At 37.5% G+C, this 23806-nt stretch overlaps 1 protein-coding gene across 5 annotated transcripts in view; it reads right to left on the reverse strand.

Moving 5' to 3' along the window:
* Positions 1 to 1769: 1769 nt before the first annotated feature.
* The window catches only part of ETV1 (ETS variant transcription factor 1), a 66998-nt gene continuing 44961 nt past the window's right edge, over positions 1770 to 23806 (reverse strand). For all 5 annotated transcript variants that reach the window (XM_068674081.1, XM_068674082.1, XM_068674079.1 and 2 more), the window contains 5 exons: positions 16526 to 16594; positions 14085 to 14153; positions 10812 to 10981; positions 7089 to 7190; positions 1770 to 4621 (listed from right to left, as the gene is read on the reverse strand). In XM_068674081.1, the coding sequence (XP_068530182.1) occupies positions 4400 to 4621; positions 7089 to 7190; positions 10812 to 10981; positions 14085 to 14153; positions 16526 to 16594 (632 nt within the window). In that variant the 3' untranslated portion in view covers positions 1770 to 4399. The remainder of the gene's footprint in view (positions 4622 to 7088; positions 7191 to 10811; positions 10982 to 14084; positions 14154 to 16525; positions 16595 to 23806) is intronic.

Consider the following 23806-nt stretch of genomic DNA (forward strand, 5'->3'; position numbering starts at 1 on the left):
ACAGTCATGAAAGCTGTGTGGTAAGCTACAGCCCTCTGCAGATGTACTCATGATTCTTAGGGATCTAACAGATATCCTCTGGGTAATCTTGTAGTTTTAAAATGCTCCGGCCCCTACCTAGCTTTCCATCCCTCCCACTCTGCCACAAATTACCATTCCTGTAATGATGCACTGAAGTACTTTCTCCATAAGAGAACAAGGAGAGCAGGGTGCATTTATGTATCACAGATGCTCCAGGTCTCACCCTGGTACCTTAGTAAAATGAATACAGGGAACTCTGAGGTACTGGCACCTGCTCATAGCTGCTACTCCCTTTTCAAGCAGAATAGCCTCTGATAAATAAATAAATAGATTGGAGTGATGATTCTTAGAGTGTAGGATACCACATTAATGAAGACTCCCAAAACGTTTTTGAAGGAGATTATTTGGAGAAGTCCTTGGTGCTGTTAACGTGAGCACTGAATAGGGTTGTTCATGATTGCTATTACCTGTAATATATAGATTGAAGCTAATGTGCTTCAGAGAAGAAAGTATAGCCATTAACAATTCGGAGATTTCATCATAACCTTTTGCACACATTGATCTATTTCCTGCTATTAAAAAGAAAATAAACAAAACAAAAGGCAAAAATATTTACTAGATGATATTATCCTGTGATGATGGACTTGCAGTTCAATCCAGTTAGATGTCAAGGGGCAATAAATCTCTAAGAATTAAGCCCTGGGAATGGTCCTAGATATCTGGGAATCCAAAGAAGAAAAGAGCCTGAGCTAAGGGTTTTTCAGAGAACACTGGACAAAATGTTTCTATACCCCAATTTTTCCTCACTAGTACAACAGCTAACTGTGCAGCAAAGCAGACAGATTTGGTCTGGAAAGTGTATGAACTTCATGCTTTTAGAAAATACAATGTTAAGATTTGCACTGTAGTTGATGTACAGGAAAGTTACACTGGTGATCTTAGAGAGTAAAGGCTTAGGCTCTATTCCTAAACCAAAATTTGTGCATTGCCATACAGAAAACTGTAACCTTAACTCTCTTAAATGGATTGAAGTTTGTCTGCCAAGTCCTTATCTATTTGTACCTCTTCAGTTTCTGAAGCAACTGAACTGTCACAGTGGAGAAAAAAATGTCCAAGCACCTCAGTCATCCCTCCGTGCATGGGTCTTGCAGTGATGTGTCCTAGATGTGCTTCACAGTAGCACTACTTTGTGCTGCTCACTACTATGGCAGTAAATGCACACAAGCAACCATGCACAATCTAACTCCAAAACAGTTGCTCCTAAAAGAGAGGTGAAGCCTGTTTTTCTTCCTTCTGCTGAAGAAGCAGCTTGAAAACAAACAAACAAACAAAAAAAAAACAACCAACCAAAAGCACCCCTCCCATTAACCCCAAACACACACAATCAAATTCAGTAGGGCATTAAAATGCTCTGTGAAAATGTGTATGTGTTTCTAGTTGGAATCAATCCTTCTCTAAATTTACAGAGTCCACCCTCCTCCCTTTTGTTAGTCAAATACAATGCTTTGACAACCTAAATACCAGCTATAATGTATAGCTATAATATACTTAGAAGTGATTTTATGTACTCCTTTTTTTTTTTTTTTTTTTGGGGGGGGGGGGTGAGGGAGGGGGGCTTACATTTCCATTTCGTGGGATGCTTTCCTAGGCACTGGGAACAGACAATTGTCAACTCGTCTTCTAAAAGAAGAATCTTACTTCAGTGGCCAATCCAGTCTAAATGGTTAGGAATCCAATACACAACAATCTTGCAGAAATCAGCTGCCAGATTTATTATTCTACCTGAAAACCCCAAACAAACAAACAAACAAACCAAAAAAAAAAAAAAAAACAACCAACCAACCAAACAAAAAAAAGTGGAATAAAAACAGATTTTAAATAAACCTCTTAGGTACATTTTAAAAAGGGTTAATCAGTTCAGTGAAAGACTTTTATATCTTCTGCTGAGAGATCATGGTAATGTTGGTCTGATTGCTTGTTTTGTTCAGTGAGTCACTACCGTATACAGATATATATATATATTTCTTCTTAAATATTACACATTTGATGCATTTTCTTTTTTTTTTTTTTTTTTTTTTTTTTTTTTTACTTTTTCCTTTTTTTGTCCAACCCCTTTCCCATACCCACATCCTGCCACAGGCAGGAGGCGCTCAATGATGACATTAAAAAAACAAAATCAATCCGAGGACTTTTCATCAAAGCATGTTTCATTTGAACCTTATTTCAATGGAAACTACGTTTGTTGTTTTTGTTTTAAACAATCTTATTTAACCTTTTCCCTTTCCTCCTTGGTAATTATGCAGTTTGAGATTTGTAATTCTGGGTTGATCACTGCAAATTTAAGTGCCATTGAGACTTACAGATAACAGAATTAGGTGGCGTATTAAGGCATACACACACTCCCATAAAATATGTTGTCTTATGTATCTGAGTAAATTAAATACCTGCCCAAATGTTTTTTATGCACCCGTGGTTTCTAGTGATCACTACTTCTGTACTTTTGATTAATTGCATGTTAAAATATTCATAGCTTAACTCATGTCTTAATTGACACAGGATGGAAAATTAACCCACCACCTAGGATTGTCTTTGAAATCCATCCATTGTGATGAAAATTATTCTTGTTTTATGGTTATGCATTCATTTTCCTCCCACTTCTCATGAATACAGGAAAATGAGGCAATCCATATAACACTTATTTAAATTTCACTGGGCAAAGAAAGAAATCCACATCTTACCCTCTCTAACTCCCTTCAAACTAGTAAATATTATATTTAAGAAAAGGTGCTCATACATATTTAAAACTTTTGCTTTTTTGCTTTCTTTTTTTTTTTTCATTTTACGTACAGAATATTGCGTGTGGCTTGTATTCAGATTACCCCTCTCAAAAAAAAGAAAAAAAAACAATGGGGAAAAAAAAAAAAACTCAAAATTTAAATTTTCTTCCGAGCATATCAGATCACATTTACATTTAGTGTCCAAAACAAGTTGATTGGTAACATCAGTGCCAGCACTACAACGTCATACAGCGACTTCATGGTATTCTTTGACAGTTCGTCTCTTTTCCACCGAAAATTACAAAAGGCTCTGCAGAGCTTTCCTCAGCAAGCTGAAGCTTACTAGTCATTTGTGGATGCGCATAAAAGCTGCTTATAGCACAGCTATGGCGTAAGCTATTTTCTAAGCAATAAATGGTTCAAGTCATCTATTTTGTCCTGAAATGCTACCTGTAGTTACAGCATTGCTTATAAATGGTCATAGTAAATTCAGCATCAAAGAGAATATTACAGAAAAAGACAGCAGCAGAAGCATTAGCATTATCTAGTATTTATATATGTTATCAACATAACACAGCAGTAAAAGGTTTAAATGCATATTAATGGGTACCGTGTCTAAAAATTACTAAAGTACCTATTTAGTGTATTGGATATTTTTCTCAAGGAGTGCTTGCTGTGTCTAAACAGCATAATTAGATATGTGACTTAGTACAGTTAATTCCTATTGATTAAATAACTTATTTATGTACCAAAGGAAATGGAAGGATACAAAATGTTTTCTCCCTCCTGATCATAATCCTGTATTTAATGCTGACATGATCATCAGAAAGCCTACCACATGTAATTATTACCCTCAAATGGATCTTGAAAGGTCTAAACCATAGCATGGGCCATACATGAATAGCAATGTGGCACCAGTTACAGCATGCAGCTTGTGGTCTGCAGTCATGGATTTTGTTGTTTAGTCACTGTACTTACAGCCAATCTGCCATTAAATTGGATTTTTTGAAGCCCTACCAAAAACAAAAACAAACAAACAAAAAAACAAAAAAAAACTCTCAAGATGCTTGTTTTTAGAGGCAAGGTGCAAGGTCTGCCACTTCAAGTTTCTAAATTAAATGCTATGGTATATGCTTTGCTTCTCTTTTATAACTGTAGAAAGACAATTAAGAATGGCAAGAAACAAATGCCCGAGGCATGCTGTGCTGATATCATCAGCAAGTGGTTATTTTGCACAATGAGAATTAACTGTACTACGGATACCCAGAGAAAATGTACAGTATCTTATGCTGATATGAAACAAAACAGACATGATATAGCTTTTTTTGTACTTAAAACCTGTATGTTCCCTTCCCAAACTTAAGTAAAAAGCAAACCCACCCTTTTCCTCCTGTTACACAGAATAACGTTTAGGTTCCAACCCTCCCCTTTCAAATAAAGTGCGCTGTCCATGGCAGACCATAGGAGTAATGCAACAGGAAAAGCCCCTTTTAGTGTACTATTTAAAAAACAAACTGAAGTCGTTTCAGCTTTCCTCTGGGTCTTGTGAAAGAGGAGAAGCCTAAAGGAGGGGGAAAATATCCCCTTCACTGTCACTGTTGTTAATAGACGTAGCCTTCATTATAGGGGTGGGTGTTGCAGCAGCCACCGTCCTGCACGTAGACCATGCTCTCATCAAAGTGGGACAGAGGCACAGTGTCCTCCTCATTGATGTGGCGCTCCATGTCAGTCTTCAGTAAGGGGCGCTGGTTGTCTGGAAAGGCCATGGAGAAAAGCGCTTCAGGGTCGCAAACGAACTTGTAGACATATCTTTCTCCAGCAACCTTAGGATAACAGAAGTAAGAAAAAAAGTGCAGTGTAAGGCTTTGTGGTTTTGCAACTCCAAGTTCAACAGACTTCTTGAAGAATACACCCTTTCACATAATAATGAGACAGAAGAATGGGTAAGGCAATGACCTAGCAAAACCAGGGATCTGCAGAAGCAGTCTGCGCAGATTTGTCTTGATTTTGAGACACATGATATCCTGTTGGAAGATGAACTAGCTCTTCTACTTTCAAACTTTGTTTGCGGTTGTTTCCTATACTTAACCACAAATGGAACTGTTCATATTGGAAAATGTAAACAAATTGTCACTACAGTGGCAAAATAAAATGACTAAGTCCAACACACTGTGAAGTGGAAAAAAGAATCACATTGCATGATAGAGATCTGAATTTCACTTTATGTAAATTGATTCATACTTAAGTATAAAAGCACTTAGTTATAGTGTATGCTGATTGTACAGGGACAGCGTAAGCAAATACGTAGGTTAATATGTACTTAGCAATTGCTCATGCAAAGCCTGTGACATTTGGATTTGCTTATGGAGGGGCAATTATCCAACAATCCTAAAGTTTTCCTTTATTCAGAAATACCATTAAATGGATGTGCTTCATGTAAAAAAAAAACAGAAAGCTGGTCAATCATGTCTTCTCAATCACACTAAGGAATTATGGCAAAAAAACACGTTGCATGCTCATCATTTATTAAAATTATTTGAAAATAAAGATCATACTAATTCCTGCAACTAGAGCTAGTATGGGATTGAAAGTGAATGAAGGTGGCAAAAGTGCTGCAAACTTAACAGTATTCTTAAAGGTATAAGATAGTCTGAAGCACCTCCTTAAAGTTTCAGCTTATTCATTTACAAATAATGTTATGTCTTGGTAGGGCCTTGGTATATCTGTAATAGATTTTTTCATCAAATTAATGTCAGCATGTTTGACAGACTGAAGTCTGCATTTGAAAGCTGGACATTTGCATAGCTTATTACCATTGCCTAACTTTAAACAAAAGGGGAAAATTGTGCATACAATTTTTTAAGTAAAGAAGCCTACTGCAAATCTATAATCTCCATTAGTTTTTTAGCATATAGTAAGTGGTCAGCTAGGATGATCCCAGCGGAAAATTCAAACATTGCTCTGCCAGAAAAATAAATATTCAAATTAGCTTTTGAAATGTGTGTTAAATACACTCGTGTAGATTAAAAATAAAATAAAAAAAGGAAAAAAAAAGTAGCAAAGAGTTAGCAAGCTAGCTGTCAGAAGAACTTTCCATATTAAATGTATACGTACATATTATATTCCTGTTCCCACCTATTCAACTAGTTTCCCCCTGTTTGCCACTTACTCTTGCCTCTGTGCTGCCTTTGAACTGTGGCCATGCATGCCTCTGGCTGAAGCACTGCCGAGCAAAACCAAGCATTTTTGCTTCTCCCCGATTGGATCTTTTTTCCAGTCCACTTTACAAAGACTAAATGCAGAGGTAAGTGATACACAGAAGGGGATAAGGCACTGTGTACCATAAGCCAGTACTAGCCCAGGCTGACCAAGCAGACACCCAGAGAGTGAGACAGGCAAGCACTACAATGATCCCATAGTCATAGCTACAGAATCTGGAGCAGGCAACTCCAAACCCAGACTTCACAAACCCTACAGGAAAAGTTACCCAGCAACTTGAGCAGAGGACATTGTTTTTATTCATGGAATTGGCAAATGGCAGGTTTAAACATGTTAGTCAACACAGATAACAAAACTAACGTGCCAGGCTATGGAACAAGTTATATAATACAACGTGTTTCTTATGATCTTTGATCATATCTACAAATTTCGTTGATGCAGAAGGTTTCTCCCAGTGACTTTTCAGTCTAGACTACAGCATTACATAGGAAGATTTAAAAACATATATGTAAACAGCAAGCCACAGGAAGAGGTTGAATACAGTCAGCAAGACAAGACTGATATACATAAATTATTGTTAAATACTTCTCATAATTCAGCCTATTATAAAATATTAAATTCCACTTAAAAAATAGTATTATTACAACATCATCAATAAAATATTAAAGTATTTGGTATTTTAATAGGTATAATTTTTCTCCCTTATCTTGCAGTTACCAAAGTAGCCAAGCACTGGGCAGATAATTTAGATCTGCAAAATATTATTCATATTGTATGCTGCTGTTTGCTTTTACCAGGTGCCAGGAAGCTCTTTTGGATATTTTTGAATGTTACCTCTTTTCCTGTAATCATGATGTGCATTGTGTGAACTGAAACCACAGACATTTTTTACATTGAAAAAAATATCTTGATGCATATACCTGGTAGGTGAAAAATATAGCTTATTGTTTGTCTAAATAGATGAAAAACCTATCTAAGCAATGCAGTTACAAGTACTCTTTGTAAACTGACTTAACATGCAGATTAGCATGCAATATTCCAGTGAAATTTAATACAGAATTAGATGCTCACCTTTTGCATGATTCCTTTTTCATAATAATAGCGAAGTGATCGGCTAAGTTTATCATAGTTCATAGCTGGCCTATTTTTCTGAATCCCCCAGCGACGTGCCACCTGCCACATAAATGGATTAGCATTGATTTGTTAAATGCATTTAACAAGCAGATCTTATCATCAGATATTTTATTTGGGGACAGAGCGGGGGAACCCTGCAGGTAAAGTGCATAAATAAAAGAGAAAATGTTGCCATGACCTGAATTTCCCATGTACTAACATGATTCTTAATTGGACTCACCACTCATCTGTTAAACTTGAAACAGACTTACTCATTAGCAAATGTGACTGTTTTTTTGCTTTTGTTTTGTTTTGTTGGGGGGGGGGAGAGGAGGATTGTTTTGCCTTTTTAAAGAAAGCGATGAAAAATTCAAGTCATATAAAGAAATTATAGACAAAAATATTCATCCAGCTTCATCAGAAAACTTTCAAAAAAGATGAAAACTCCTCTTAGTTTGAAAATATGTATAATTGTTCTTGAGTTTTCCTTCCTGTCTTAACACTACCAAATTCTATTAAACACACATACATACAGGCTTAGTTCATGAACTAATACAGACCGTAACTTGGAATGACGGCAATGCTGAGATGGCTACAAGATAGGAGTCAAAACTGAGGCCTAAGTACAATTTCAGCAAAGAAAATAAATTATCAGAAGAGGAAGGCTAATCACCTGGAGGAACTATATGGCAATATGAAGAACAGGATAGAAACTACATGATTGTGGTTGTATTTCTCTTTAAAATTAATATTAAAGGAAGACACAATTAACTTGAGAAGCCATTTCAGAGAACAATATGCCTTCTGCTCCTATGATTTCTACTTGCCTCTGTGCTTCCTGTTTTATTGTCAAAGGTAGTTCTGGAGAAAGACAGTTTTTGTTTAAAGAGCTTAACTGCTTATTCCCCACCCAAAATTACAATCGGCTGTTTGTGACAATTTCATTTACTGGCTGTACAAATGACTATCATGTCACTGGAGGGGAGAAAAAAAAAAAAGATTATGACGAAAAATAAGAGTCAATGAGCTCTTTAGAGCAAATTTTATAAAAATGTTTGTGAGGTGCATATGCACACAGCTCTGGGAAAGGGAGAGAGAAGCCAAGCAGCTTCTCAGCAGACAGCTCTACAAAACTTTCCCACAGGTGTCTGGAGTCATTTGATGCAAACCATAGATGACATGCAGCATTGAGAATTGAAGGGGACTAAATAGCAACAGCAAAAGCCATGACTTTGATCTCCATCTGGACAATAATTTTTAAAATTTCTTTTTATATAATTATTTCCTTTCAATGGTGCAGCTTTTCAGGCTTATGTAAATTATCATGGCTCTGCTAACTTTAGCTATGTTACAGCTGTATCAAAACATACCTCCAAATCATGTCAATTTATTCCAGCTGTAGATTTGGCCTAGATATGTAACCTTGATTCGCCTATTCATCTTTGCAACACATGCCTACATCTCTCTTTCTTTACTCCTGCCAAGTTTTATTCCTGCATTAAACAAAGTCCTAAAAATCACTACTGTATCAGGTTTGCATAATAAGTAAGTACACAGCAAAGTTTTCTATAACAAAATAATCATTGAGAATATGCTATATTGTGTGGTATCTTGACTAAATGAATAGGCAACCAAGTCCAGAATTGGTCTTGGTAAGAAAATCTTCTTGTCCCTCAACTACAACATATATCAAATCTTGCTCCGGGGAAGAGATTCAGGGTTCAAGGCTTCCACCCCACTTTTCTGTTGAAGGTTACTGTGCCGGTGATAAGGCAATGGAAGTGGACCTATGCCAATTCTTAACCTCCACAGTTCACAGTCACGTGCTTTGTGAACGAACTATGGTGCCTGAGAAGCTGATACATACTTGTTTCTGTTATCACCCTTCCTACATAAACCTCCAGAAAGGGATGGCATAGAAAGGTCATGCCACAAACATCCTCACTTACACAGCTGAACCAACAAGGTCTTTGACTTGCCTTCGATTTACACTTGGCAACCAACAGAAGTGTGCAACTTCCCACAGGCTATTCTTATTCTAATCAACAGCTTTTGTCAGATCCATGACATTCACATGAAAACAACTTAGTCTTCTTTGCATTCACAGAGAGCACAGAGGAGCAAGCAAGTTTCAAGTTGTCTGCCTCCTCCAGATCTTAGATGCAGCGCTGCTCAAAACCACAAAGCAACTGCTGTGCAGTCAGACAAGCAGATGATCTGGCTAACTTAAATGTGAGTATCTAATTCTTCAGGGAATTCTGCAATATGTAACTCTTGGGGCTTTATTTTGTTATTTTCCTTTCCTTAACTAATTAAATCTATAAAGTTTTTGCAACATATGCTGGGAAGCATTGTTCAATAAATCTCTTTGATCTTGAAAAATACTGGACATACCTTAAAGACAGGACGAAACTTAGAAGTTAAAAAAAAAAAGCCAAGATTGGCCAGAGGAAAGAATCAGATGTTCTGTGATCAAATCCTCAAATGCACAATGTGGATCTGCATGGCGACTATCACTAGCATGGGGGATGTTTGGACAGAGCAGAGCCGGCACATGGGTCCCTGCAGCAGCCTGCCCCTCAGCCAAACCATGTCAGGAAGAAAAGGAACATCAGTACCATCTCCATCCTCAGCTACCCTTAGGGCTGTTGGCACGTCATGTAACTTAAATGCAAGAAAGCTTTCATATCGCTTATGGCAGCAGATGGATGGCAGAAATAGCTGGTGGAACACAGAAGCTGCCTTACACCCCCGAAGCTTCTGACTCAGAGAAGATTCTGAATGAAAATTTACTGTGGTCTCCTCTAATACTCAAACCCTTCCAAGGGGCAAACAAGTAAACCAGAATGATACTGCTTTTTGACAACACTCATCAAATCATCCACATCAGCATTATAATAAAATTCACACACACCAGATTTTCTAACAGTTTCCACTGCTGTTTAGAACACAGCATAGATTATTTAATGTTAGCTAGTCAAAATAGTTTATGTAATAAAATGTTCAATTTATTCCTGTTTATCACACAAGTGAACTAAGTCATGGTTCAGCAAATGTTCATGAATACAAGTAATTTTATCTACCCCATGAGTCCTTCATGGTTCAGGGAAGCTGTGCATGTGCAAGAGTGTTTGCAACACTAGGACCTAAACATGCACTCAGCAATCTAATGATACAGTTAAGCAAGAAGGTTCTAAATAAGACTCTAAAGAGAGAGTTTTTATTTATAATTTCAATGGGATTTTACTGCATAGCATTCTTAAACTCCTTTGTCAGCTGTTTCAGATGGGGTCTTTCATTCTACAGCTAGAGTTCCAACTGCCCACACCTTTACACTAAAGAATATTTGGCACTATTCAAGACTATTCAGGGACAAGTTTTCAAAGTAATTTGGAATGATTCTTCCTGGAAAATGGTTCTGTAAAATCTGGGCCCCACAATTAGTGCTGAGTATTATGAAATTCTGTTACTTGCAGTATTATTATTATTACGTCATGTGAGTCAAGTCTATGCTCAAGCATGCATGTGTCCCAACACTTCCGCTACCCGTTCTCTCCATTATCCTTCTGAAGTGTTGTGAAATTAAATATTGAAGGAAAACATAGCCTAGCTCTGAAGAAGCACTCTTAAATTTGCAGGATGGAGCAGTGGACATTGAGACTTGCTGTTTATCTATCTCACCTCCTCAGGCTCGATCAGCTTGAATTCCATGCCTCGACCAGTCCATGCTATGAAGTGAGAGTTTGATGGGTCATCAAGAAGTGCTACCAAGAACTGCCACAGCTGAAGTGAGCCTCGCCGTTGATACGTGGGTCCCTCACGGTACATTCCTGGCTCCTGTTTGACGTCACCTGCACAGAGTAACAGAGTGTTAGCTGACCAATGCACAAAAAGCATCATCACTCAGTTTGTGTAATAAGCTGGCAAAGCAATCATTAGGGTTAATAAAATTAAAGAATTCTTACTTCCCAGCTGTCTATAAATGCAAAAGTCCCCCTCCTGCTATTAATTGTAAACACTCTTACAGTAACATATTCGTATACGAACAAGTACCTAAATTCAGTCACACTTTATGGAAGTCTCCCTAAGCCTACCCCCATTCACTTCTGATACATGCAAATCTTGCTTGCAAACCATTTTGTAATATCCTCTATTTGAAAGAGCATGAACTATTTTTGTAAGCAACTCTGATGTCTGAAGAACTGCGTTTGTGTACTGTACTTCGAACAAGCCCCTGTTTGGAAATGTAATGTATGCTTCATAAAGCTGCAAAGCCCTATTGAGTGAAACTTCTTTTGCATGCAAATTCTCTAGAGGAAAATTTGACAAAGTATTTGACTTGGATTTAAACAGCATGTGCTTTACGTATAGGTATGCAAATCCTGCAGATATGCGAGTTCCTCTGTGGTATATTGGACTTGCATATAAGCACACATTACTTTTACTTGTATCTACATATTAGATTAGTATTCCCCCTGAAAAGCAGTAATGTTTTCTAAAATTTCAAATCCAGAGGAAGCTATTAAAAACCAACAATAATATTCTGTTGTTCCACAAATTGCCAATGAAAAACTGTCCTGCTTCATCCATACAGTGTCTCTGTTGTTTTTAAATCATATTCATACTAAACAACTCAGGCAAACAGAAACAGCTGAAAGGTCTGATGTTGAAGCAGAGATTTTTTTTTTTTTTTCTTTGAATAATGACAGCAATCCTTGATAAACTGGTAAAACTCCTCATTTTGAGTACCAGAACTGCAATCCTTGCCAATAAGCAGAATGACCTGTTTAATACAGAAAGCCAGGATGTTACATTCAACCACAGCATTAGGATGCTCTGATGGCCATTACAGAACAGCTCCAAGTAGTGAAAGTAAGAATAATAGTATTAAAAATTGAGCATTTCCTTTTGTAATCAGGAAAGAAAATTGAGTCAATAGCTGTGGAAAACAAATAAATCAGCACAAGGCTTTTGGGTTTATGTGAGGTTCAAGTTCCAGTCCTGAAAGGCCTTCTTTCTCAAGGACAGGATTTTTCTTTTAATGATAGCTGAGCAATGTGCAAATAGCAAGTGCAGTATTACCGAGGATCAGATTCTTCGCCTATTTCGATCTTTGATTCTGAATGAAGCAGCTGAGAATCTACTTCTGAAACAACAAAGCTACTCCTAGGCTTATCCCATTTTATCTTTACTGGCCAAAAAATAATGACACATCTGCTATTTTTTCCTCAAAAGTCATCGTGCTACAAGTATAAACACACATATTTGTATCATGACATCAGTCTCCTAGAGTACAAGGTGTTATCTCAATGGTCACTCGCAGCAGCTAGTAGCAGACTGCCTGCTTTGCAAGAACACAAATATTTCCAAACTTTTTTTTTTAAAAAACTTTATTTGTATTTCTTTCCCATTTTCATTCCCTTCCCTGGACAAAACCCAAATAAACAAAAATGCTTTTCAAGAATGGCATGAACAAGTACTCATCTGAATATTTTTATCTTCTTGTAGAACAGGGTCTGATCCCACGCTGATAAATATAAAAATGATTTTGCCACTGATACTGAAAATGTATGAGGCCCACAATGTTTTTTGGGAGGGGGAACCTGACACAGTGCACTTAGGAAAAACAAACAAACCACCATCATCACCAAAAAATAAAATAAAATAAAATAAAATAAAATAAAATAAAATAAAATAAAATAAAATAAAATAAAATAAAATAAAATAAAATAAAATAAAATAAAATAAAAATAAAAATAAAATGAAATAAAATAAAAATTCCAAAGCCAACATATAAAGTAGATTGTTCAATAAATTACCCTTTCAGTGAATATATAAATCCTGTGACAATGCAATACTGGACTGAGCAATATTTAGAGTTAGGTCCTCTATTTATTTCTTACTATTCCTCTAATATCCTCTATTTATTTCTGACTATTCCTTACCAACCCTGAAATGCACATGACACCTCAGTTTGAGAAACATACAATTCTTCAGGTTAATTTCATTTTAGAGTCTCCCATTCTTCAGTAAACACAACAAATTCTGCTATACACACAATAGTTTTGCAATCCATCTAAGTGATTCTCAGGGGAAAACAAACAAAATAAAGCAGGAGGGGAAAAAAAAATAGCACCATAAGTTCTCCAGCTTTCCTTTAGCTATCAGAAGGTATATAATCCTTCCTGCTTAAAAATAAATAAAGCTGGACATACATACACTAACTTAAGAAGCCACTCCAGCAAATTTAAGTAATTGATCTCCAAATTACTTCCCAAAGTTGCAGACTAACAGAGTCACCGGCAAGAAATACTGAGTCCATCTACTTCGTCTGTAATGAAATAAATCTGAAATCAACTGAGTTACACCAGGAAACTGATTTTACATCAGAGTAACTGAGGATAATTCAGGCCATTTATTTTACTTGATCCCAGAACCCTTCTGAAAAATAAACCACTAGCACAATGCCTAATGTAGCACAAACACACCAACACAGAAACATCCTACGGACTCACTCCCCCCTATTCATATCTTCACAGACAATGTGACAAGAGGCTTACTTCTCACTAAAAACAAAGCTGCTGCCGTCTCCTCTGTTTTGCTAATTATAAGAGAAGCTTTCATTAAATCTCTAACAACAAGCAGTATGTGATCATCAGTGCAATGGAAATCCTCCTATTCCTTCTCTTCCAGTACAGGAACTGAGCTCCTGTGCCCCAATATTGGATATAGAACCCTTCACTGGCAAAAGTCAAACGACATGCTATTGTAAAGGAGACTTTGGTTTCAAGAGACAAAGGTCAGCTTTGGTTGGGCGCTCTGCAAATGGTGTGTTAAGGAATCCTAAATTGGAACGTTACTGGCCTTTTTTGATCACCAACAGAGAAAAGTCCCTCATCTCTTTCTTTTTTATCTTGCCACACATGAAAAGACCGAGAGATGTGTCATACATACCGTCAAATTTCTCTGGAACAACGCAAGTGTCATCATAAAACTGCCTAGGTCCCTTTTCATACATACAACCTGTAAGTTAAAGAGGTGTTTATTTAAAAGATGCATGGAGAAAGACGAGATCACAGGCTTAATGCCAGAGGGAACAGTAAGTCATACAGGAATTAGATTTATATCCCACATCCTTTACACACCACCCAATCACAACATTTTGGCCTCAGTATAGGGGTGTTTAATTAATGTGTGCATTCCCAAAAGACTGCTAATCGCCACCTGCAAAAATGAAAAAGTACTCATTTTTCTTTACACTTTATTCCAAAATGTTTGCTTCATTTCCTATTTGAATTAGCATGGCTTCACATTTTAACCATTGGTTCCTGTGTGTCTTCTGCCTGCTAGACTAAAGAAGTTCTACTCTGTATTTTCTCCCCATACCTAAGTCACTCAGTGGATGTTTCTTTCAATTAAGATCATTTGAAAATTATTTTTTTTTCATTAAAAGACACTCCCTGCAACCTTGCACTCTTTTTAGGACCCTCTTCTGTGCACACTCCTATTTTGCAGTATTATTTTGACATTTTTGTTAACCAGAACTGTATTGGATGCCAGTATCAGCATTGCTAATGCAACTTGGAGAGACAAAACAAGTCCTCCTCTCCTGCCTCCCTCCGGCTCTCCGTTTGACTGTACAAATATTGTAGAAGGGCTTTTTGCTGTATGGCTGCAATGTTTGGTTGGGCTGATTTCCCATTGCGAAGCTGAGGAGGAGGAGGCCCATCTCAACATCATTTTTTCCAATATACTGTTTCCCAATTTCATAGGCCTGGTCTGCATTCAGTGTACTGAAAAAACATTTTCTTTAACATGCCCAGATTACCATACAATCGAAACTGCTTTGTGTGACTGCCCTGTTCTGCCCGTTATTTACCACTGTGCCACACAGTTATCAATTAACATTTTTCTGTATCTTTACTGAAAATGTTGAATAGCACTGATATCAATTCCCACAGAACTATACAGAACTGTAATAGAAACAAATCCATTCTGTGATGATTGCCCAGTGACAGCTACTTTTAGATCTGTCAGTAAGCCAGGTCTTAATGTATTTAATGTGTACCTTATTGATAATGCTTAGTGTTAACTTCTTAATCAGAATGTAATACAGTCGCAAATTGAATGCCATATAAATGGCCAACTACATGATACAAGAGACAAGTATCTTTATCAATCAAACTTTTAATCTCAACAAAGAATGAAATCAGATTTCTTTGACATGACCTTTATTCCATAAAATCATGTTGACTGATTTCCAAATACAGAAAACAAATATTGACCCAAACATGGCTGCTTTTCCTACGTCATTCATAACAAATTTACCACCTCCAAGAGCTTACGAGTACATAACATGGCTAAGTCTGTTTCTCCCCTATCTACGCCACGATTAAAACTCAAATCTGTTAACCCTCGCCCTGTAGTTTGTGGATTTTTCCCTGATGTCTTTCACCTCTCTTATCAAGCTTATATACATCATAGAATTTCATATACCAAGGCTGTTACAAATTTCTACCTGCTTTTTCATCCTCCTTGTAATACACTAAATTTCATTTCTATTTTTCTGCCTTTATTCCACTCCGGAAGCACATGGGCTTTTACTTAGCTTTGTTATCTTTCCAGTTGTGTCTTTTTACTAACGAATGAAGCCTTACTACAGGACTTTCACTCATACATCTGTTTGAATTCCCATCTATCTCAGAAACAATTTTCCTCGGGTTTGTGAAATTCGCCCCTTGGAGGAAAAACAAACAAACTCTAAACAACAAAAGAATCACATATTGACAAAAAGTTTGCATTAAAACAGGAGAGTGAATGGCATAAGCTATGTTTCAGTGGCCATTTTTGCTTAGTTCTGCTGGCCGTTTTAATATGTATAAACTGCTATCACTTAGAATTATTAATTTTGACAATGATCTTAGCTCTTCCTTACTGAAGTCATTAACAGCTTTTGCATATATTAAATGGTCTAAAAAGCACCAAAACATTGAAAAAAAAAACAAAAAGACAAAAACTGAAAACTTTTTGAAGTGTAAAATGGATTACTTAACTGTTAACCAAGCTTGTCACACTAGTAGCCTGGAAAATATCATTTAAATAGAATGGGTTATGTGGACAAATTTGTTAGCATTACTTCCATTCAACAGCTGGAGGCACTGAACAGCAGAATGAATAAATTCATAACAAAGTTGCTTCTATCCTAACCAACCTGTGTCACTAGAAGAAACTACAAAAGACCAGCTCAGCAGAAATTGTAGACTGGGAAGGGAAAGAAAGACGACAGTGTCTTTCCAGCAGCAGGATCGAACAAGTGAAACCCAAATCTCTCCAGGCTTTAACCCCCACGCCCCCCCATTTCTCTCATAATAAGTGATACATAATAGAAAACTTAACTTCTGTTCTGTTTGGGTGAGTCAGGAAGCCTTCTTGCCTCATGTAAATGGAATGGCAGCTAGGCACTTCTGAAAAGAGAAGACAATGCTAGTCAAAAGACTGTCTGGAATTGAAGTGTTCAGGTTATCAATGACAAGAGCTGCAGGCAGAAGAACACTAAGAAGGATGCAAGTTACAGCAAGGGGGAAGGAACCTGACAACCCCCAGTAAGCATTTCAGAGCAGCATGCACAAGGCATGGCGAAAGAGAAAACCGTAAAGATCACAGAACCCACACAACATTGGTACTTGAACTCATACCCTTATTGCAATCAACCTTGCTAAAAGTTGATTCCCACAACACATTTGAGATCATTCACAGACCAAAAAATCCACACAAACAGTATGAATATTTTAAACTCTGTGCTCGTATATCTGTCTTTGTAACTAATTCAACACACCATTTTTAATCAATTACACAGTAAAGCCTGCCAATCACAGTAGGCACTTATAAACTCTACAAATACAGTATCATTAATACAAGGAATGTCAGGATGAATCTACAGCAGGTTATTGTTTATTAGACTCTGCTTAAGGTCTTGAAACTTTAAAGAAATTTTCTGCAAATGCTAAGCATTTAAACTAGGAATTCAGCTGCACCAATTTCACCCTCTGCTTGTGTACCCTTAACCAAAAAAGAAACCCCTTAAAAGTAAAAAATAAATAAATATTGTGCACATTTTAAATAATACACAAATCTATTTGCAGTTCCTCACGTCTACTCAAATATGCAAGAAGAATGAGGAAACAAGCAAACAAACAAACAAACCAGAACTAATTAAAATGGTATTCTTTAAATGTTTTTGTTTGTTTGTTTGTTTGTTTTCCTCCTGTGTCTTACACTGTCTCCAATAGTGACATGTTGAGCACAGGGACTTGCAAACACCATATACATTTGCCCTTCTAGACTATGTTTAAACCGCTTCTTGAATATTGAAAGTCTTGCTTACCACCATCTATTCAATCTTGGGATAAACTCCTACCCCAAACTACAATCTGACACCAGTAAGTTGTAACTCTTTAAGAGATGCAAACAGAAGTGAAAAGAGCAGCCACTATTTTTCCAACGCTGCCTACCTACTCTTTCAGAATGTGATTCCAAATTTTGTTGTTCACTGACTACTGATGAGTATCAAAGATTTGGCTGGCTAAGAAAATGAGGTTTGACACTGACTTCACAAAACAAGTGAAACACAGAACAGGAATAATAAGTTTCCTCTATCAGTCCGCAATCTGTCCTGCACATCCATGCCAAACTCTTTATTACCTCCTCTCTCGATTACATGCTCAGTGCCTGCCTGCTCAGGCCTTGAGGATCTCTAATGTCTCAGACAACTATTCTGAGCAGACACAGGACTCGGTGACTCAGTGATCACACAAGTCAAGTATAGCTCTGTAGAGTAGAAGTCAAGGCTACAAGTAGTGGTTCACCTGCAAAGAATCACTCATCTTACCAAGTAGATTGAATTTTAAGGAGAATGGAAAAATCTACGTAAAAAAAAAAAAAAAAAAAAAAAAAAAGGAAGTTGCAGAACTGAAACAGATGCTATTTTCTATTTTAGGTAAAAATTCACTAGTATTGGCAGCAAAACCCTTTTTGACTCATGAACTCCACTCTTGCAAAATGATACAGCAGAGTATACAGAATAAAGAATTATGTATGAATCCAAGAAGCTGTGTTTTTAGCCAATTTGGGGTTTCATCTCATATGCTCCTAAAATCAATTATAATTAACATCTGGAGTCTTTTTAAGACAAGCATTGTTTGTACCAACATTACTTAATCTTTTGGTTAGTTTGTGCTTAAACAGTCCACAGAGGGCTGAAAAATACAGCAGGCAAGAGTTTATTTCTCGTAAAGTAACTAGAGTCTTGTTATCCTAAAGTGCTATCAGTTAATTTATGACTATCAGAGTGGGTCAGACTCTAATCAAATTGTAGAAACATTTCCAAAGTGATTATTCAATCAAATGACTAACATGGTTAATTAGGAGCCATAAACATTGCTCTGAAGTTCATCAAAGTAATGACTTGCCCAGAAAAATTACTGCTAATTAAATTGCCTGCTGCTTTCATTTCTACCTTATCTAATAAAAAGTCCAACCAATGAAATTTAGCATTGCAGTTTTAAATTGTACTAAATGCTTGACTAAGACCCAGAAGTATTTTTACTAGCTAAGCGGAGCTACTTCAAAAGAAAACATTTTAGTGCAGAAATTACAGAGCAATTATATGTTTTCTTCGCCTTAAAGTATTGTTTTAAGACAACAAATAAGACAGAATTAGGCATAAAATACCACCAGGGCAGGGTCCAAGTATTTGAGGTGACTGATTCTACCACCTTTTAGTAATTTTTAGTCTTTGAAGAAAAACGCGCCTGGCTTTAGGACTCACGATAAGCTTATTTCAGATTCTTAATGAAGTAGTTCACATTGTGAAGTTACATCATCTCAAGAACAGCAGAGTCCAGCTTTTGTTGCTTTTTTTTTTTTTTTAAAACAAAAAGCAACTAAAAATATGGAGACAAAAAAATATTTTTATTGTTAATTCAGAATACCTAGACGTCATCCTTCATTGCTCCTCTTGCTAACAGCAACATAGCAGTCATCTTAAAACAGTGAACGTGGTCTTATACCATGTAGCTCTGGAACTATTTTTCCACAATAGGTGTTATTTTAAAATTACATGTAATCTATATAATAAATACCTTCTCATCTAGGAATGTTACAGAGAATCCACTAGAAATATGCTCTGCTGTGTTTTAAAATATATCAAAGCAGAAAAAGGCCAAATAGACTTCCCCAGAAAAACCTGCTGCCAAATTCAGCAAGCACAGGTTCTAGGTTTCATTATCAAATAAAGCACTTGAGTAGTCTCTTAGTAAGGAAGCATTTTGCATTAATTAATATAGTGGAATTTAAAGGGTTAGGCTGTCTCAGCCCTGTCTAACTCAATGTAGGTAGAGAATCATTAAATCCTTTCCCAAGTTTTATGCAGACGTAAGGACCAGGTTTCAGACCCACAGTCACAGCCTGCACAGAAACAATTTCCAGCACGTCTCCCTTGCTGGGGAAGACACAGGGAAAAGAAAGCTTCTTCAAGAAACCGAATGAAGTGACTTTCTCCTCTTGAGTGCAGCAGAAATTGGGAACCCGCATCAGGATTTCTTCTTTGGCTGCTCCTGTGACTCTGACACTATGCAGCCTTCCTCACTGTCTCACAAGCTGTCACGTTATGCTCTGACTCTGAAATACTTTTCAGTTCACTTTATCATCAGCATCTTAAGATGTGGAGGCCCAGGGCAGGACCCACATGGGTGTAAGAGTGCAAAGTGTGACACGTGTACGTGCACTACACATGTGCATGTGCAGAGAGGCAGAGACCAAGGGTCAGCAGGTGCATGCAGGCTTAAGCTGGGTGGGTGAAAAGACAGCATGGCAGCTTCAGTGAGCAGCATGGTGTCCTGACCAGTGGCTACCTTACGTGCTGAGCCTGTGAACGAGTTGCTCACATTCATCAAACACCTCAACCCACATGTGAAACTTGTCTCCTTCCTGACCGGCATCAAATATGTGATGGCACTAAAACTGGAACCGTGTTACTATTGCTTACCCAGTTCTCTGATTTACACTTTATTACCAACTCAGTGATATTAACAACAGGAAAAATTCCCCAAAAGTTTTCAGGGACTCCACTGGCTGTGGATAACGCCAACCCTGTAATTTAACTTACACCATATCCTTCTCAGTTGGAAACTGAGCCACAGTTGGAAACTGAAGCCTTCTCAGTTATCCTTTCTTGGTCTGAAAAAGAATTACAGAGGCTTTTGCTCCTATTTCAGTGACTCAGAATTGGTGTTTCTACATACACTTAAGCGTGCTGTGCCACCTCTCTTCCCAGAGGCAAGAAATCCAGCACGTGCAGACCCTTTCACTGGTGCCACTGCGTGCAGGGGGGCACACACAAGCCCCTCAGGGGCTGGGACACTCAGCTGCCGGGCAGATGCCAGTATGTGACAGCCCGACCCTGCTGCTGTGCCAGTCCTGCCCACACTGCCTCCTCCCATCTTCTGCAGTGCAAGCTCTGGTATGCACAGAGATGGCTGGGGCAGTGGGAGAGGTTTTTACCGCATGCAGAGACAAAGGTAGCCTGACAAAATTAGCCTTTTTAAAATAAAATCAGCAAGTTAAAAGGCATTGTACTTTCAGCCTCAAACTTGGTAATGTCTCAATATGACTGCAAAGAACTTTTCTGTTCATGTCTTTCCAAGAGCACTGACAAACTGTTTACACAGGAGCGCTTAATCCACCACTGAAACACTTTTAGCCTCATGGTGGAAAGCAGTATTTACTGCCACCGAGAAGCTCTGACCAGCTCATAGATCAAGAGCAATACTAAAATCATGGGAAAACGGACAGAATTTTTCAGGTAGGAAAGGCAGTTCTTCACACTAGATCACAACAAGTGGCACCAGGCATCACTAAGGAAAATGCATGATCTGTGTTACGTGGGGAAACAAACCTAATGATTTTATCTGATACAGAACCTATGGTTTTGTAAACCTGCAGAACACAATGAAATTAAAACTCTTATATCTCTGCATAAAAAGAGATTCAGGTAGAAATACAAGAGCTATTGACAGTTTTCCTAAACAGGAATTGCTTATGCATGTTCCCAGCTCAAATGCTGGTGGATCAGGTTTTAGTCCAACTGCCTTTGAAAGCACCGTCCCCTGAGAAACTACATGGTTCAGAATGCTACAAACTGCTAAAATCCTGGCAAAACAAAAGTCAGCACTAATGTCATATTAGCAGGGTCAGTATGAAATATGTAGATGCACTGAAGTTACAGAGGTAAAAACAGTCACTGTCTCCTCTAAAAATCCATCTAAAAATTAATCTTGCTTTTCCCAAATCATTATGCAGTTTAAAAACATTCAGAATAGAAGGTTTCATTCTTTATTCTGCCTGCTACTAACCTTCACACCAGCAATTAAACAAACAATAACACCTACACGTATGTGCACTCATAAATACACACACACCCTCCGTTCTAAAAGATAACTAGTTTTGATTTCTTAAGCTCGATTTCTTGCTTTTTACTTGACAAAAATCTAGGCCTCAATAGCTCGTGTCTAAGTGCGATTATCACACACACACAGAAAGAAAACCTTAAGCAAACAGCTTCCTTTCCGCAACTTTGGTTTTTAGTTCTATGACAACATCTAATGCATTTTCTGAGACCAGATGTCAACAGCCTGTCTAGGCGATGTGTAACTTTTTATACAGCAGAACAGGAAAACAAAGGCTCATACATTCAGCTCTGAATTGAAATTCCACATGGAACTGATCTTTTGAGCATACTTTAAAATCATGCATTTGCTTTTATTAACCTCAGTAACTGTAAAATGTATTTTAAACATTGCTTCCTTTCAAATTCAACAAAACACAGCAGTATTTTCACTCTCCCTTTCTCCTTTTGTTGGTAATCTTACAGCAAAAAACTGTCTGTGTTGCTTTTTCTCCCCCGCCCCATCCCATGCCTGTAAAATCGAAGTTGGACAAACACTGCACGGCTGAAGTGACATATTTGAATGGAATTCAGACCAACCAGTTCCTGTTTATGTTTCTGATTTGAGAATGTAGCCTTCTCATTCACTATACATTAGAAACACACCAAGGCCATAAATGGAGTCAGGTTACAGGCAGGCAGGGCCAAGGAGCATTAATCATTACTTTAAGGCAACTGGAAAAAGCAGCAGCTGAGGGAACACTACACCCTTCAGCTTCGTATAAATGGACATTCCAGGGTTTGGTGCGTTTCTTTTTTTTTTTTTTTCCCCTTCAGCATCCATTTTATGAATGAAACTTCAGGCTGCACAAAGTCCATTCATATAAAAGCTGTGCTCACAGGGCTCGGTCTCTCGGGATCAATCGGTCTTGGGTAAGGCTGATGTGATTGGTTTAAGGCAGGCTTCAGCCTTCCATTACTGATTTAAAATGCAGCCTGTGTCCATTTGACCTGCGTTAATGCACAAAGAGTAAATCCAGACTGTGCTCTCAATCCTCAAATCAAATCATTAGCCAGTGCCACTTACTGTAACTGTAGATTTAGAGAATATTTATCCGTTTCTTTAAAAAAAACAGGGACTGCAGGACAATTTTTCAGATCATATTGTCTGCTTTGAAAGGAAAAATAGATGTATGGCCTCCTGCCTATATGCTTATATTAACTCGGTGTTCAGATTTCCCTTTGTTCATGAGGATAACATTACAAAATTAATTCTATTCTAAATACAAATTTCTTGTAGACAGAATTAGTGAGTAGAAGGAATTGGCTAGATAGAAAGCGAGAGAAAAGTTCAAATTCTGCCTGCCACTGCAATCTTCCTATGTCCAGGTTTTTCAAATTCCCATCCTCAGATGCCATTATTTTCTACTGTTGTACCATCCAACAGTAGATTTGTGTTTATGTGTTTTAAGAGCAAGTACAAAGTGCAGCACAGCTTAACAACTGAACGAAACCCATGTTCATTCACTGAAACAACACACTAAAGACAAGCTCCTGAAACAAGACAGTGAAATATTTTAAACCACAGAAGCGAGACTCAGGAAAACTGCAAAACGAAGAATGAGGAGGGGAGACTTTGCAAACCTTGAACTAAAGAGCAAGACCTTGGCCCTTATCCCCTCCTGCCTTTATCCCAGCCAGATTTTCATTCAGAACAATTGCACCGTGTAAAAGAATTTCTTTAAGGCCATAAGCAGATGCAATTTTGGGATGCACGTACTGAAGGACCACATCCTGTAAAAGGATGAGGTTAGTTCTGTTTCACATTTTCACATTTTAAAAAATTATGCTGAAAATACTGCAAATATTTGCAGCCTGACTTAAATTAAAAAAAGGGGGGGGGGGGGGAAGGAAGAAAATATAAGAAAAGAAAAGGAAAAACCTAGAGAGAATTTGAGGAAAAGATTAAGCAGCTAGAGGATTTATGAAGCAGGATCTCAACAACAATTCACACAGACAGACTTTAAGTATACATGCAGACTGTCTACAGAGATTTAGAGGTGGTACGTTAATACCAAGGAATTGTTTAGGATGAGCCAAAGAGGTGTAGCTATGAGCAGTGGAATGAGACTGATCAAAGGGAAAATTTAGGCTTACTATCAAGAAATATTTCTTAACTGTGAAGTCTGTGAAATAATCTCCCAAGGGAATAACTGTAGTAATAATACTTAGC

Source organism: Anas acuta, chromosome 2, assembly GCF_963932015.1.
Source record: "Anas acuta chromosome 2, bAnaAcu1.1, whole genome shotgun sequence".
Lineage (NCBI taxonomy): Eukaryota > Metazoa > Chordata > Aves > Anseriformes > Anatidae > Anas > Anas acuta.